The following is a 16,588-nucleotide window of genomic DNA, read 5'->3' on the forward strand; positions in this document are numbered from 1 at the left end:
GTGCTGCCAGGGGAGGGCACAGACACTGGTGCTGCAGGCCCTGAGGGGATGGTGCTGGCTGTGCTGCTGCCACTGGTGACCCCAGGACCTCATGAGCCTGGCTGGGGTCCCTGTGCTGTGACTGGTGACCCCAGGAGGAGTCACCTGGACAGGAGCCCTGGGGTCCTCAGGCTGGGGACAGCAGAACTCAGCCTGCAAGGGCAGACCTGGGGGCTTTTCTGTCCCATCACCTGCTGCTGGACCTTGACCAGCCAAGACTTTCCAGCAGCCACCTCACTGCCCTCCCTGGGGCTGGGTGCCCCTCGCCTGCCTTCTCCTGCCACCAGGATGTCACCAGGGGGGTGCTCCAGTTGAAGCTGGGACACAAACCCACGGTGATGGGTGAGCCCCATCACCCCTGGCTCCATCACTCGTCCCCCTGGTCATAGGGGACAGCCCAGCTGAGCCCCAGGTGGGGTCTGGCCAGGTCTCCTCTGGCCCCTCCGTGTCACCCTGTGGGATGGAGCAGCCCCTGGCCGCCCCCAGGAGCTCCTGGGGCTCTGTGCTCATGGCCATGGGCTGTTGGGGAGCAGTGTGAGCCCTGTCTGGCCCCGGGGGCTCTTTGCCCACCTCCCTCACCGGCCCCAGGAAGGGCTGAGGGGTGTGGGCAACGGTGGGCTCAGGGCTCAGTCGGGGGCTGCCCCTGTCCTGACAATCCCCCTCCAACTCCAGACGGGAACAAGGAATTGCCAAAGCCTCTGTCAGCGGCAGCAGCACGGCAGGGACAGGCGGGGCTGCCTCGGGGGCCGGTGGACACAGGGAGGACACGATGTGCCTCGCCGGCATCAGGAATCACCCCCGGGTCATTCCATCCTGTCCCATTTGAGTGTCACTTCGCTTCCCTCAGCCCCACCCTGGCCCCGCTCTCCATCTCTGCCCCGAGGGGCAGCCGGGGGTCAGTGATGGGGTCAGTGCTGGGCTGAATCCTGGGGTCAGTCCCGGGGTCAGTCCTGGGCAGCCCCCACTGCCCGTCCCTGTGCTCCGCTCACGGCCGGGGCTCAGCCCGGCGCTGCCGTCAGTGCACAAACAGCGGGGAGGAACTTGGTATCCTTTTATTTATAAACAAATGAAGGTAAAATAAGTGCAGAGGAAAGGCCTGGCTGAGCCCCGGGGCCGGTCACAGCGAGGGCTCCGGGGCGTGCTGTGAGCCAGGGGCTCTGTGAGCAGCCCCAGCCCCGGGCCGGCAGCGCAGGCTGCGCTATGGGACAAAAAGCCATTTTGCCTTTTTATTACTTTATGGTTTGGGGTGGGTTTTTTTTTCTTTTTTTTTTGCAACTTTGCCCCTTAGGGGTAAACCTGACTCAGTGCAAGAGCCTGGAGGGTTGGTCAGCACAGGGGCCTGTCCTGCTGCTGGCCAGGCCCTGGAGGCTGCAGGGGAAGGTGTGAGCTGTGGCTCTGGATGCAGAGGGTGAGCTGAGGACAGGAGAAGGAAGTGCTTGGAGTGGAGATTCCGTCCCAGCCCTTTGGTCACTGCAGAGGAAGCGTGTGTTTGTGTGTGTATGTGTGTGTGCACTGGGGACAGCCTGTGCTGGCCCCATCAGCCCTGTCCTGTCAGCTGTGTCCTGTCAGCCCTGTCCCAGCTCAGGCCAGGCTGGTGCCAGTGATGCTCTGGGGGTCCAGGCAGCCCCCAGCTGGCAGCTGCTGTCCAGGGGACACTGTGGTGGCACAGCTGGTGGCTGCACTCCAACAGTCCTCGTGCAGCTGCAGAAACATCTCTGGGACCACGGGAACCACTCAAGTGCCATCAAAAATAAATACATTTAAACTGCCTGAGACCAACAGGTACCTCGGGAAGGGCAAAGCCCTCACAGGAAGAGCGATGCCAGGGCAGGTCACCACCCCGGGATGCTCTGGCCAGACCCAAAACTCTCTTGCACACGTTGAGCTGGGACAGACCAAAACTCTAGAGGAGCAGGAGGGCCCCTGGGAAGACAAACCTCAACAGCTCTGGCATAAAACCACCAAGAGTTGCGAGTTCAACACAGGTAGAAAAATCATCTCATCGTTTGAAACAGACAACTCCTTAGTAAAAAAAAATTTCCAAAATGAAAAAAAAAGAAAAGGAGAAAAGGCGAGAAGGATCAGCTGAGTCCTGCAGCATCCAGGCAGCCTCCAAGGCCAGCCCAGGCCCAGCCCTGCTCCTCAGCTCTCCCAGCTGGCTCCACGCCCCCACACGGCCTCCCCAGCCTGGAATAAATAGGAAGCCCCCCAGCCCTGGCTCGGTGTGCCCAGCTGCAGCCAGGGCAGGAGCTGGGGCAGGCAGAGGCGGGTGGATGGGCTCCCCCAGCGAGGAAGATGAGGCTGGGTGGTCCATGCTCTGAGCTCGCCGTGGGTGACAGTGGACTGGGGCACTGAGCCCCTTGAGGCTGGGCAGGCTCAGTGCCCAGGGGGCTGCCACAGGAGCGCTGAGCCACAGCGAGAGCAGGAGGAGCCGAGGCACACAGCCGGTCCCCTCCCCACGGGCACTGCCTGGAGCGCTGCTCCATCCCAGGGAAGCAGGAGCTCACGGAGAAGTGCTGCCTGGGCAGCAGGGAAGAGACCCTCCGCTCCCAACGCCCACAGCTCGAGTCTGGTGCCAAGGCCAGCTGTGCCGGGCTCCTCCTGAGCTCTGTCGGGGCCTGGGTGGGGCCCCGAGGGCCCGGCCGGCGGCGGGAGTGTCCGTCTGCGGCAGAGGGGGAGTGTGCATGCGAACCTCTCGGCAGGTGAGCGCGGGTGGGGACGGCCGGGAGCCGAGCTTCCAGGATCCATCCTGCCAGGAGTCCTCTCAGAACTTGCCTTGCTTTAGCTTGTCGATGTGGTAGGTGAGCTTCAGGGCTGGGCCCAGCTTCAGCCCCATGTACTTCATCATCATGTCACTCCGCAGCAAGAGCAGGGCTTTCCCGTCGATCTCCTGCGAGGACAAAGGACAGTGTTTGTGATGGCACCTGGGAGCCACAGCCCTGCCCCAGCCAGGGCAGGCCCGAAATGCAACGGCAGGGCTGGAGTGAGAGCCCTGCTCAGCAGCATCCCAGTATGGACACCCCAGTATGGACATCCCAGTATGGACATCCCAGTATGGACATCCCAGTAGGGACACCCCAGTATGGACACCCCAGTATGGACATCCCAGTATGGACATCCCAGTATGGACATCCCAGTAGGGACACCCCAGTATGGACACCCCAGTATGGACATCCCAGTATGGACATCCCAGTTGGGACATCCCAGTCAGGACATCCCAGTTGGGACATCCCAGTAGGGACACCCCAGTATGGACAGCACAGGCAGCCCTACATCCACCCTGCTGCAGCCCCGACCCATGTGTGTGATGGGAATTCTGCTGGGTGATCCAACATCCAGGAGCCATTTTTAGAGCGCCAGCACATCCTGAAGGGAGGTGGGGAGGAAGGAGAAGGGAGCTCTCACTGACAGGAATGACAGAGGCAGTGCAGTGCAAGGGAGCAATCGCTCACTCCAGGGCACTGCCATCCCAGGGCAGGAGGAATCTGGCAGAGGATGTGTCAAATGGTGACAGCCCTGCTGTGACACACACAGCCCTGAAGTCACAGCTGAAGATGGAGGTGAGGGAATAAATCCTGAAACCCAAAGAGTCTGAGCTCTGTGACTGGATATTAGGAAAAATTTCTTCCCTGAAAGGGCTGCAATCACCACCCCTGAAGTGTTCAAAAAATGTGGATGTGGCACTTGGGAAATTGGTTTAGCGGTGGCCTTGGCAGTGCTGAGGGAATGTTGAACTGTACAACCTCAGAGGGCTTTTTCAGCCTGAATGAGTCTGTGGTTCTATTTCTGGAGCTTCACAGCACAGTCCCAGCCACTGGCAGAGAGTGGTGGAGCTCCTCATCCCCACATAGCAGCTTTCAAAGCATCTGATGCTTTACAGCAGAGCCAGATGTGTCCCTCCTGAGACTAAGGAGGGGATGGATCATGAAGCTTAGAACAACCAGAAAACAGCTTTGTACTTGGCATTTGCCAGTGGAAGTCTCCCAGTCCCTGGCAGCACTCCTGTCCATGACCCAGGCCAGGCTGGGTCCAGAGCTTTGTACGGGACAGTTTTCCATGAGGAAAATGTTAATTGACATATAAGTGAAAAATTAAAGTCACAACATCGGACAACAGAAAATCCTGTCCTATGTCAATGGTCAGTTGCTTTCAGGTTGGTGAGATCTCCAGGGATCTTCAGTACTAGGTTTGATCTGTCTTTCCTTTCCATAGACAAAAGCAAGGTTCTCCTTAGGACTGACAATCCAGGGCACTTCTGTCCCTTGGCAGCTTTTCATAATTAAAACAAACATTTCTCAATTACTGGTGTTTCTAAAATAGAACCAACTCAGAAAAGAAGTGTTGAGTCAGCCCAGCCCAGGGCAGGACACAGTGCTGGGTGTTTGCTCCCGCTGCTCCTCAGGAGCAGCACCAGAACACAGACTTTATCCTAAGGCAGAGGGAACACAGCTCTTGCAGGGCTCAGGACATGCAGCTGCCAAACCTCTCTTGTAGCTGTCAGGGTACAAACTCCATGCTGTGTCTGCAGCTGTTTTACACTTATAGGTGTGCACAAGGACCAGAGCCTGAGGAGACTCCCTGTTACAGGAGCTGAGCAGCAATGCACTCTGTGAATCCCACTTGGAATGTGTTTCTTGCCAGGAGAAATTTGCCACGAGGTGAGTATTAGACTCCAGGAGGAGCAGAGTTTGTGTTTTCAGCACTGGGATTCACTGCAGAGGTTCTGTATGCACCCAGGCTGCCCTTGAGGGGTGCTAATGAGGATCCAAGCCCAGACAGGGCACGAGCAGGATTTATGAAGATCTTATTAAGCACAAAACTCTATCTGGTGTGAAGTGCTGCCGTGTTCTGACTCTCCTGGATCTTGTTTGTGTGATTCGTCCCCTCCCAGATGTAACCCACACCCACATGAGCACACGACCCGTGGCACTCACATGTTTTCTGAAGAGGTCAGCGTGGGGGCCCAGCTGTGGGTCTGACTCACGGATGAACTGCATCACCTCCTCCACGGTCCAGGACGAGGGGTCACGGCTGCTGAGCCGGGAGACGTCCCGGGAGCCCAGGTACCTGTCTGACCCTGGGGACACCAGACAGAGCTGTTACTGGGGGTCCCTGGCACTGCCCCACGGCATTCCCCCTCAATCCACCACTCAGCTCCTCTCCCCCAGCAGGGCAGAGACACAGCAAGGGGCACGTCCCAGGTGTGCCCCGGATTCCTGCAGGGCAGGCCTGGCACCGAAGCCTTATTCCCTCTCCTTAGGCCTGACTTTTCAGGGCACCTTCTACACTGAGCCCTTGTCTCCTCTCTCCCACTGCCCTTGTGTGTCTCCAGCTCCCACTGCTCCTTGTCCACGGCTGACACTTCCCACCTCAGCAGAACACCCCCCTGCCATTCCCACATCCCTTCCCATGCACGGTTCCTCCTCCCCTCCCAACACCTTTAGCACATCTAACACGGCAAAGCTGGTTTATGTTTTCACTGGCTGCACCTTCTGACAGACCGAACCCACAGGTGACCTCCCCTTGTCCAAAAGCACAGCTTGAGCTGGCACAGGTCCTGCTCCCAGCATGCACAGACCCTTGTCTCAGCTCTGCTTGAAAACCTGTGGGGGAGGCACCAGCAGCCTGAGCTTTTCAGAGGCTTTTACTGATGCCATGCAGCTAAAATGATGCTATTTGCACCCCACATGCATTAATGAGCAGTTCAGCTCTCCTTCCTCTGTACAGACAAGTGCCACTCATGCATCTGTCCATCCTCCCAGCCCCACCAGGCAACTTTCAACTCCCCAGCCATTCCCAATCCATCCTCATGGACTCAGACACCCATTTATCACTTGGACACAGTTCAGCTCCTGCCTGTTCCTTTCTCCCCAGCGACCTCCAGGTCCACCCAGTCACCAGCCAAAGGAGAAATGTCACCTGTCCAAACTGCCACCTGCCAGGTGCCATCACACCTAACAGACTTGGTTGGCTGTGCAGAGCCCAACCTCTGGTACTTGCTGCAGTTAGAAAGGTGCAAGTGGAGTTAGAATAGCCCTTTATTGCCCAATTTACAGCTGCAGGGCTGTTCTGAGCTCTTACCCCCAGAGCTAAGCCTGCGCAGGGCAGAGGTGCTGCCCTGGCTGAGGCTAGAGGGCTGGTGCAGGTGCCTGTATCCTGGCAGGCGATAGTCTCTGGAGCTCCTGCTGTGGCTGGATGAATTGACAGAGTTCAAGGCAGAGTCCATGGGGTCCAGGCGAGGCTCTAAGGGCCCTGGGAGGCCATCTGCCAGGACAAAGGTTTCACCTGGAACGCACCAAGCTGCGGTTAGTGCACCCGAACGCCACGGCCCCGCGCTCTGTGTGGGGCAGAGCCACAGCAGTGGCAGCACTCACTGGGTCCCACCCCTGGCTGCTCTCTCCCCAGCACAGAGATCAAACCAGGCACTGCTGAGCCCTGGTGTTCACCAGCTGCCAATCTGAAAATGTGTCACCATCTGCCAGTGCCAGTCCAACCGGTGTAGTGACCACGGTCTCAGACTGGAGCAGCAGCTCCTTTGTTCAGCTCCTCTGTTCATGCCACCACCAGCTGTGGCCCAGCCCTGTGGCCTGACTGCCCTGGGCCCCTCTGGGTGGGGTAGGGCAGGGGATGCTCCCTGAGGGGTCACACACTGCACATCCTCAGCATCAGCCTGCAAGGGACTGGCCCTGGTGTTTGGCACTGGGCTGTCAGGGACGTGCAGAGCAGGAGGGAGCTGTGCCATAAGGGCCAGCCAATGCTCCCACACTGCACTGGTCCTCTGGCCTCAAAAGCAACACGCTGGTGGTGAGCTGCTCACCCCTCCTGGCCTCCTGCTGGGCCCTTTTCCAGCCTAACCACATCAGAGGCCAACTCCCTGTGCTGGAACATGCACAGAGGGCCCGGGCTGAGGCTCTCCCCAGGCAGGGTGTTAGAGCAATACTGGCTTCCTCACCTTCTCCAGAAATGCACTGAATTTGAAGCTGTGTGTGGCACTACTGGGATAGAGGGGCTGAGGAGACTGTCCAGGGTGACAAGCTGCATTGGCTGAGCAGCAAGATCTGCCTCTGCTGTTGCACTGTCACAGCTCCATTGCAGGGCCACCTTTGCAGGTTTTACTATGGCACAGCTGAGTCTCAGCCCAGGTGGTCCTTGTGCCTGGTAAGGCACCCTGAAATACTTGTGTTCTTTATGATGAAACACCTGCCCAGGAGGGAAGCAGCTCCACAGTGAAGGGCACTGCCTGTGCACTCCAGACCTGCCAGCACACGTGGCTGGGAGCTGCAGCTCCTCCACCAGCATCTGCAGGGACCTGAGGGCAGCTCCTAGCCCTGAGCAGCTGCCACACAACCACCACGGCAGGTGATAAGGCTGCAGAAACCTGAGCACTGGCCAGGCCCTGGGCTTCTTCCCTGGCACTTCCCAGACCACAGGAGCAGCAGGTGAGAAGCCACCACAGCTCTGCTGTACTAAACTGGGATCATGGCGAGGGTGCAGGATCTGCAGCCTGTGAGACTCAGAAGCTGTTGAGATCTTCCCAAATTCCTTGCTGAGCTGATGGTGCCACACTCTAGTGAAGGGAAGTGCAGCTTGCCAGAGCCTGAAGTGGTTCCCAAGTGCTGCAGACGTTGGGTACCATTGACTGGGGCAGCCTCTCCTGGCTACACCTTATTGCTCTGATTTCTATGAACTGTGGCACTATTGTGAGAGCTGGGATCTGGCTCATGTCCTGCTGCCTGAGCAGAGATCCAGAGGCCAGTCCTGCTGGTCCAGCCCTGACCTTCCAGAGCTTCACATTGTAAGGATATGAAATGGGAACACTCTTGTCTGGCTGTTGGCCAGCCTGCTGTGGGGTTATCACTGGGTAATTGCTGTTCCCACCTCTGGGCTTTGCCACCCTGCACTTGCTGCCTTTCTTTGCTTTTAGGTCTCTGGGGTGTGCCCAGAAACAGCAGCAGAGCCTTAAAATCTCAGGTCCCAACCACTGGTGTGCAGACTGCCACCCCTGGTGACACGTCCTGTGCTGACCCACTTGTCACTCACTTCCTGCATGGACAAGTGTCATCTCACCTCCTCTGGATGCATACAAAATGGTTTGCTGACTCATGGTTATTGCTGAAAAACTTCAAACTCCTCCTGCACTCCCACCATTGCAATTCAGTCCCAGACTGGACACAAACCAGAGCTGGCTGCTCTGGAAACCTGCTGGAAATCTCTTGCCCAGCCAGACCCACCCATGGATGTCACACCAATGGTTTTCCACTGTAGCTGCTTCCAAGCAACTACATTTGGTCTCCTGTTCAACAGGATAGTTCTGTTTGACCCCAAAACACTTCCCATTAAATATCTGGGGAAGCGTGCTGGCTGCCAGGGAAGGACAGAGGCAGGAGAGGGGTCAGTGGGCACAGCCCTCTGAGCTGTCACAGGACTGTGGCTGTGGGCAGGGGAACATGTCCAAGCTGTGCATCTCAGCCCTCCAAGGAAACCCAGCACCTTCTGAGGTGACAGAGAGCTTCAGCTTGCCAGGAAGTCCTGGGACACTCACCCAGATGTGCTGGGTCACACAAACACACAGGTCTGAGTGCTCCCAAAACCCCAGAGCTCTCACAATGGGGATTGGCATCAGCAGAAGGGATTTCAGGGCCCAGGCCGGGAGAGCACATGCACAGGTTCCTGTTGGTGCAAGGCTGAGGATCCAAAACTCATCCTCATAATTGACTTCACTCAACAATTAACACAGGAATTAATTCATGACAGGAATGTGCTGTGATGCATCCTGCAAATATGGGATCCTGTTCTCACATGCTGGTGATCACACACCCAAGGACCACGGATAAAGCCCTGGGAGCACGATGTTTTTTTGCCCAGGAGGTAAAACTGAAGGCACATGGTGATCCCCAGGTTCCCTACCCCTGCCCAGGTGAGTGAGTGCCTGGTTGGACTGTAACACTACAGCAGAGCTGGGGGGTTTGTGGCAGGGTCAGTGCAAGAGAGATTGAGGGTTTTCCTAGAAATACAAGCACACAGGGAATTGCTCAATGAATGATATTTCCAGGGAAGGGAAAAGGAGATGAGGCAAGAGGGGAATGATTCCTGCCCCTGGGAATTTGTAGATAAGATGCTCCTGCATGTGGCAGAGCATAACTGCACTCAGGCAAGATCCAGAATCCTTCACCCTTGATAACCAGAGCCAGAGGAGGAGGTGGCTGATCCTTAGGCAGATTTCCTTACACAAACTGCAGGATTTAACTAAAAGCTGGCAGTTGGCACATTGTAGGGAAATATGCCACAATTAGTGGCTGAGAGGCAGGGAGCAGATAATTAAAGTTTAATTAAACAAATAGTGCTATAGACTCAACAGTGTCATTTTACTGCTAAAACACGGGAGTTTGGCCACAAGCACAAATGTGATTTGCACTACTCCTGAACACCCACTGCTTCCAGCAAGTGATGGGCTGTGAAGGAAGGTCCCCACTGTGCTGGGACTGCAGTGTTTCACTAAAAAGCCACACAAACACCACTGGATGCAAGAGGAAAAACAATGTAAGATGTGAGATCCTCTCCCCATGTCTCTGCTTCTTGCCAAATGCACAGTGAATGGAGATGTCCCACTGCTGCTCACAGCCTTCCATATGGCAAACTGGGGTGTGTTCAGGAGCTGCTGTCTGAGACAGAGCTCATTCCCATGAGAAGATGTACCTTGCTCAAGAAATACTCAATATCTGAGTATTTTAGGTGCATGTTCTTAAAATATATCCTCTGAAATGCAAATATTCCTGCCTGAACCTCAATTTCATGGTGGCGGAGGATGTATTCATTACAGCTTTTAGCTGTGGGATAAGAATGAATTTCTAGATGGAATTTGAAACTGCACCTCATTGCTCCCTGCTTGGATGAAGAACAGAACCAGACCAAGGTGCTGCAAGAAGGATCACCCCCCTCACATGCAGACACACTTCCTGCCCACTTGTTTTTCTGTGCTTTTCTGGAAGAGGCTGGAGAATTCTGGCATCCAGATGGCACAAGCCATTTGAAGGGCAAGGGATAACTGAATAAACTTTGAAGCAGACTAAGAATCGATCTTGGAGAAACCTAATAAAGGCTCCTCCTTGGAATTACCCATTATGGAAACCTTCTCTCATCACTGACAATACAGAGTGTGCAATATTCACCACCCAAACAAGGCTTCTGAACCTTTGGAGCAATCCAGTGCTTCAAGAACAGGCTGAACACCCCATGTCCCACCTGCTGGGGTGGAAGGGCTGGGCTGTCCCAAAGGTTCCTCAAATGCAGTGGCTGATGCATCACAGAGGAATGAAGGAAACCAGCCCCCGTTTGGAGGTGAGAAACAGAAGTGGCCTCAGGGAACAGAGTTTGACTTATCAGTATGCTGGAACAGGTGAGGCACTGCCACACACCACCTCTGTCTTCAGCTCTGTGACAATTAAACCCCACATTTTTAATCACTAGATAATGAGATAATGAGGCCACCAGAAACTGTCCATCATAGAATGATGAAATGGTTTGGGTTGGGAGGGACCTTAAAGCCCATCCAGTCCCCATCCTGCCATGGGCAGCAGCACCTTCCACTACCCCAGGCTGCTCCATCCCCATCCACCTGGCCTTGGAGACTTCCAGGGATGGGACAGCCACAGCTGCTCTGGGCAAGTTCAGCCCAGCTGTGCTCAGAGACAGGGTCAGTGACTCTGCAGAACACAGGACACAGACCAAAATCACCCACAGTGGTGCCAGGCTGGGCACTCACAGCTCCATCAGCAACCCCAGCAAAACCAGGGGAACGGGGATTCTAAAGGGACAGCAACAGAGCATGAAGCCACAGAACTGTGAGCCCACCCAGGAGTCTCCAGCAGTTTTTTTAGGCATTTCAGTCACACAGAATTGTGACTAACACCTTGGCAGATTTCACCATCCATTAATTAAAAGCCTTAGTAAGATTAAATCTTCAGTCTGCATTATGAAGGGTTTGCAGCTCAGAACAAAAGTGGGAGTGTATTTACGGAAGATTACTCAGTTCAGGGAGTCCTCCAGCTACATGGACTTTCTGGAAATCTCCCACATGTGCATGCAAGGGACACCTGTGGATCCCACACCCACGAGCACACTCCTGCAGCTGCTGTTGGGACCATGGCCCAGCACATCTGCACCAATGGTATCCTGAGGGGCTCTGGGAAGCAGCAGCCGTGGGATGGGGATGGTGTGGCTGAGCTGGCGGAGCCAGTGACACCCCCTGGTTTTTTTAGGGAGGCCTGTGAGGAACAAGGTAAGATCCTGGGAAAGGGCAGCAAGTTCCTGGCTGTACAGCTGCACATCAGCATCTGTACAACAGGCTGCAGCAAACCCTCAGGGAAAAATCCAAGGGCAGATTGACTGAGGCAGCTGGGCAGGTCGAGCACTGTTAATCCCATGCACAAGCGAGGGAAATTAAAGCAGATTATGTGGTGAGAGATGATGACTGTCAGGGTTAGAAGGAATTCCCACTGCATTCCACATGCCTGACACATCTGTGTGGGGAACCTGTCTCACCAGAGAGCAGCTCATCCACTCCCCTCTGGGATACCAAGCACAACCCATGCCAGGGGACAAGCAAAGCAGCTCCCTGAAGCCACGGCTCGGTTTGGCAGGGCAGAAGTGACCCTGCTGCAGCCAGGACAGGGCACTGGGAACAGCTTTGGGAAGAGACACGCTGTGCTCACCTTCCAAAGGGTGACGGTCATTCTTTGGTAACTTGGGGGAGAGAGGAGCACTGTATGGAGGGGAATCTTGGGAATAGCGCTTTGTACCCCGGCCTGGTCCCTGCAGAGAGCCGTCTAACGAACTGCTTCTGTCTAGGAAAAGAGAACAAGCCCTCTTTAGGAGTGGAGACCTCCTGGGAAATGCAGTCTTGATAGAATGTCCCCTGAGCCTTGTGTGTATTGCCAGCCTGGGCACCCACCACCTGTTCGAGCTGCAACCCAGCAGCTGGCAGGGCTCAACGGAGCACAGTTTGCAGGTTTTCTCAGAGAAAAAGGGTGGTAAGAAAACTAACAAAGAGTCTTAGCCACGTTGTGCTGTATTTCACCCAAATATCACCTCTAATTGATTTAAATCCATTTCTCCTCATTCTACCCCTTGGCTCATCTCACACAATTCCTGCTCACTCCACTGGCACCATTAGATACACGTAACCCTTGGACAACCGGCAAACAAGCCTTGGATGGTTTGCAACCCCTCTGTGCAACACACAGAGCTGGATTAAAACCTACTCCAATTTTCAATCTCCCCCCCCCACGGACCCCTCAGGTGCTGTCACTGCTGCTCCTCTCCAGACACATCCCAGGGATGAGACTCTCCATACCCTGTGCAGCAGACGGGACACTGGGATGGGCTGGGACATCTCTGCACACACGGCGTCAGTGGGTGGATGGACAAGGAATGGAAGCACTGACACTGATGGGGACAGCAGCCAGGTAAGTGACACAGAGGTGGCAGAGCCTGTCCCAGCTGAGGTGCCCCTCCAGCTGCCCCCTGCCCACACAGGCCAGCAGCTCCCAGCTGGGCCCTTGCAGCCACCCCGAGCACGGGTGACACGTGAGAGCTCTTAGCATTCCTGGGGTGGGCACAGAGGGGTCAAATGCTCCTGCACAAATGCCAGGAGCCACCAGCAGCCTGGAGCAGCCCTGACAGCTGGCACAGGGCAGGCACAGGGGCAGGAGGGGCAACAGGTACGGCGGGGAGCAACGGGACCGACACCAAGGGAGATGCAGAATGCCCAACAAACAGGGGTACAGCTGGGGGAAACGCCAGATGGGCACAACTGAGTTGATTAAGGAGAAACACAAAGGTAGAGAAGGTCCTTGTTCAATCAATATCCTTTAGGGAAATGAAAGAGCTGCTTGCACTGAGGCCCTGGGACTTCACAGGAGTATGACCAAAAATCATTGTGACATTGCCAGAAAAACAAATTCCATCCTCAGGATGAGTTCCTGTAAGAGACACTCACTGCCCAGACAAGGGAACATATGCTCTTGGTCATGTCTTTGGATAGCCCTGTGTCAAACTGCACCTTTTCACCCAATAGCCACAGAACCACAACATAAGGTGATGCTTTGCAAAGGCTTCACCAAGTTCTGGTTATTTTTTTTAAGTGGTTGATGTTAAAAATAATGCAAACACAGCAGGCCAGGTTATAGAAGTTAACCCTAGGAATCAGAAGTGAGGTCGGTGTAAATTAATGAGGATAAACCAAAACCAGAATTCTGGTTTTAAAGGAGAAGTTTTAAGAAAATACAGAAATGGAGTAACAGACAGAGCTGCACTCAGATCATCAGGAATAAAAAGAAAATGCCTTCAGTTCCAAAAATGACATAAACCTCATGAATGTATATCATCAAAGAGGAAATAATCTGAGAGGGAAGGATATCAGTGGATAAATGCTCACTTTGAGAAGGATACTGAGAACAAGCAGATCATTTACTTGGATGAGAAAAGGCCCTGCTCAGCACAGAGCTGTGCACCTCAGAGGATGGGGAGTGTGGGGATGAAGGGAGGTTTTTAACTCATTCTGTGTTTTGTGACAGTGCAAAGGCAAAGACGGGCCCATGTTTCAGCCACAGAAGGAACAAGCACAGGGGAACAGAGCGAGGGGACACTGCAGGAAGGTAAGGATTGAGAGAAAAGGAAAAAGGGTTGTCCTTGCCTCCCAGTGACAGGACAGCTGGGAGGGATATTCCACCTCCCCTGCCTTGGGAGGCTGGTGGGGGAAGAGCAGCTCATCTGCTGTGCCTGGATGATGCTCTGGGCCATCCCAAAGCCATCAGCAGGGACACCTTTATGAGCAGTGACAATCATTCACCTCATCTTGTCAGGCCACTCAGAGCCTCTAATTTAGGACAATGCACCTTGCAGTGAGTGCACTGGCACCTCCTCCCTGGCTGCAGAGCACACCTACACACTTGGCTCAGGTGTTGATGTGTCTGTGACATTCACTGCACTCAGTGCACTTGTAAGCTGAAAGATGGTAGATTTAGACTGGATATATGGAAGAAAAGTCTTCCCTGAGGGTGGGGAGACCCTGGCACAGGGTGCCCAGAGTAGCTGTGGCTGCCCCATCCCTGGAAGTGTCCAAGGGCAGGTTGGATGGGGCTTGGAGCCACCTGGGATAGTAGAAAGTGTCCCTGCCCATGGCAGGAGGTGGAATGAGATGACCTTTAAGGTCCCTTCCAATTCAAACCATTCTGGGATTCACTTCCAGCTGCAGCCATGCTGACCACCGGGGGCAAGGCTCTGAGGATAAAAGAAACAGGACAGAAACCAAAATATCCACCATCGGCTAAGTCAGACAACGGAACACCCTCAGACTGGAGACTTGAGGGTGCAGAGAAACCAGGAATGACAGTGCACCTGAAACTCTGGGTCTGCTGCAGTAAATTCTAACAGAATTCAGCATTACTGAGAGTCACTTGGAATGTGGTGCCAATATTTGAAAAAGGAAGGTGGAAGACCATGATTTTTCCAATAAAATGCCTATGTCCCCCACCTCAGCAGCACCACAAGGCTTGTGGCAGGCTCTGAAGAAAGGGCAGGAAATACACATGACACATTCTGTGGTAAGTATTCATCAGAGGAGGCCAACCCAATGATGGGGAAATCCTGATCTATGACATGAAGGAAGAGAAATCAACCTCACATACCTGGAATTCAGCAAAATGTTACATACAGAGAACCACCAGCTGAGACAGAGCATGAATTACCAGGAGCCTTGTTCCATGCACAGAAATCTGATTTGAGAGGTAAAGCTGTTGGCAGCACACTGAGAAGGAATAAGAGACTGGGAGCAACTGCCAGTGAATGTGCCTGAGGATCATCCTTGAGCCCAGTGTCATTTCACAACTGTAATAAATCTGGCAGAAATTTTAGAGATTTACCGATGAAATCTCCTGATGTCTTCTCCTATCAGGCCAGACAAAGTAGTATCTAAAATCAGGCAGGAAGGATATATATAAAACCAAGAACCAGCAAAGAGGAAAATCCAGCAGCTAAATCCACATGTGTACTTGAAGAACTGTCCCATGAGCTGGTGCCCTGCAGGTGACAACAATGGATGAGAAGAATGGTGTATGTGACCAAGACAGGCTGATCATCACCTGTTACAAGGTCAGTGACTAAAAGTCACTGCAGAGACACTTCCTGTGACCATGGTGGTGCCAGTGCTGTGGCACCAGGTCCCCATGAGCTCCTCCCCAGAGTGCTGGGTGGCACTCTGGCCACCCCATGGAGTTTAAGTCAAACCAACACTGTCTGAGGACAGTGAAAAGCAGCCAAAAGATGAATTCCTTTGAGCACTACAACTGCTCTGCAACTACTTCCAGAAGAAGGAGAACCAAGTTAAGCTAAAAGACAATATTAAGAACAGGAGACACAGACACCAAGTTGCCCAAGAATAAATTAGGGCTGGAAATTACAACATAGTTTCTAAAATCTCGGCACAAAACCCTGGAGCAGTCTCCAGCGGAAAAGCAAAATCTGCAACTCCAGAGCTAATCCAAGAAACACCATGTGCTGTGGTGCTGTAAGGAGCCAGGGCTCAGTGGTCCAGAAGATCTCTCCAGCCCTGTGTTTTCAGACAGCTCCAGGTCACATCATGTTCATGTTGCTATGAACAGCAATCAGCTGCCCAGTTCTCTGCAAATGGTTCATGATGTACAACTCAGTCTGTCTCTTCTTATTTCCATTTACTCAGTAAGGCAGAATGGCAGGACACTGCTGACCTAAGGGTTGCTGCAGACCTTCCCTCTGCCCCAAGCACACACCCCAATCCTCCATGGCACCCACAGGGGTGCTCCTGCAGAGCCAGTTTGCTCTGGGAACTCACACCAGCTCCCAGTCCTAACCAGTGGCTGTTTACTGGAAGAACCAGCCCCATACAATACATTCCTGTACTGGAGAGGAAACAAGGCAGGACATGCAGAGCTGAAGGTGAGACCACAGCAGCCTCGACATCTGGTGTGATTTAAGGATGTACAACTCCACCCTCATTGCTCCATGACCAGCCCAAACTTCCCAAAATCACCGGCATTGTTTCCCTGTCCTCACCAGAAGCCACTGCAATGTGTAGATAATAAAGTTTACCACCTTCTTTCAGGTGCAAGAGAAAGGTGTTATATGAGCAGATGCCCAACAAGCTCAGACATCAGGATGAACTGCAGGACTAAGTGTTGTCACACTTCTGACTGTTGTTAATTTGTCATTAAGTGCTGCAAACACTCTGAATCAGATTTCAGGATGGGCAGGTCTCAGCATCGTGTCAGATCCGGTGCTCTGCCTGAGTTTCCCCGAATTCTGATTTACTTTCCCACTCTGCCCAGCAGCCCAACTCTTGGCCCAGCCACCACTGATCTCTCAGGGAGGCTCTGAAATGTGAGCTCATCCATGCGCAGAGCTGGGCGCTTTCCTTCCCACTCAGGTTTTGCTCTCTCTCATGACGACACTCCACACTGAAACATGGGGATTTCTTCTGTTTGAGGGCTCCTCAGGGGAAAGCCTCCAGTCCCAG

The 16,588-nt window shown here is 53.9% G+C and overlaps 1 protein-coding gene and 1 long non-coding RNA gene across 10 annotated transcripts in view; one reads left to right on the plus strand and one right to left on the minus strand.

Annotated features, from left to right (window-relative positions):
* Positions 1-1,153: 1,153 nt before the first annotated feature.
* LOC136371292 (uncharacterized) lies at positions 1,154-2,101 on the plus strand. The gene is made up of 2 exons (XR_010745321.1): positions 1,154-1,380; positions 1,420-2,101. It is a non-coding gene; the product is annotated as an uncharacterized lncRNA (long non-coding RNA).
* Positions 2,015-16,588, minus strand: part of SCMH1 (Scm polycomb group protein homolog 1) — a 67,329-nt gene continuing 52,755 nt past the window's right edge. For 7 of the 9 annotated variants that reach the window (XM_066335314.1, XM_066335312.1, XM_066335313.1 and 4 more), the window contains 4 exons: positions 11,751-11,882; positions 6,121-6,324; positions 4,974-5,116; positions 2,015-2,929 (listed from right to left, as the gene is read on the minus strand). In XM_066335314.1, the coding sequence (XP_066191411.1) occupies positions 2,804-2,929; positions 4,974-5,116; positions 6,121-6,324; positions 11,751-11,882 (605 nt within the window). In that variant the 3' untranslated portion in view covers positions 2,015-2,803. The remainder of the gene's footprint in view (positions 2,930-4,973; positions 5,117-6,120; positions 6,325-11,750; positions 11,883-16,588) is intronic. The other 2 variants (XM_066335315.1, XM_066335317.1) reach the window with 2 other exon arrangements.

The sequence above is a fragment of the Sylvia atricapilla genome, chromosome 24 (assembly GCF_009819655.1).
Source record: "Sylvia atricapilla isolate bSylAtr1 chromosome 24, bSylAtr1.pri, whole genome shotgun sequence".
In the NCBI taxonomy this organism is placed as follows: Eukaryota; Metazoa; Chordata; class Aves; order Passeriformes; family Sylviidae; genus Sylvia; species Sylvia atricapilla.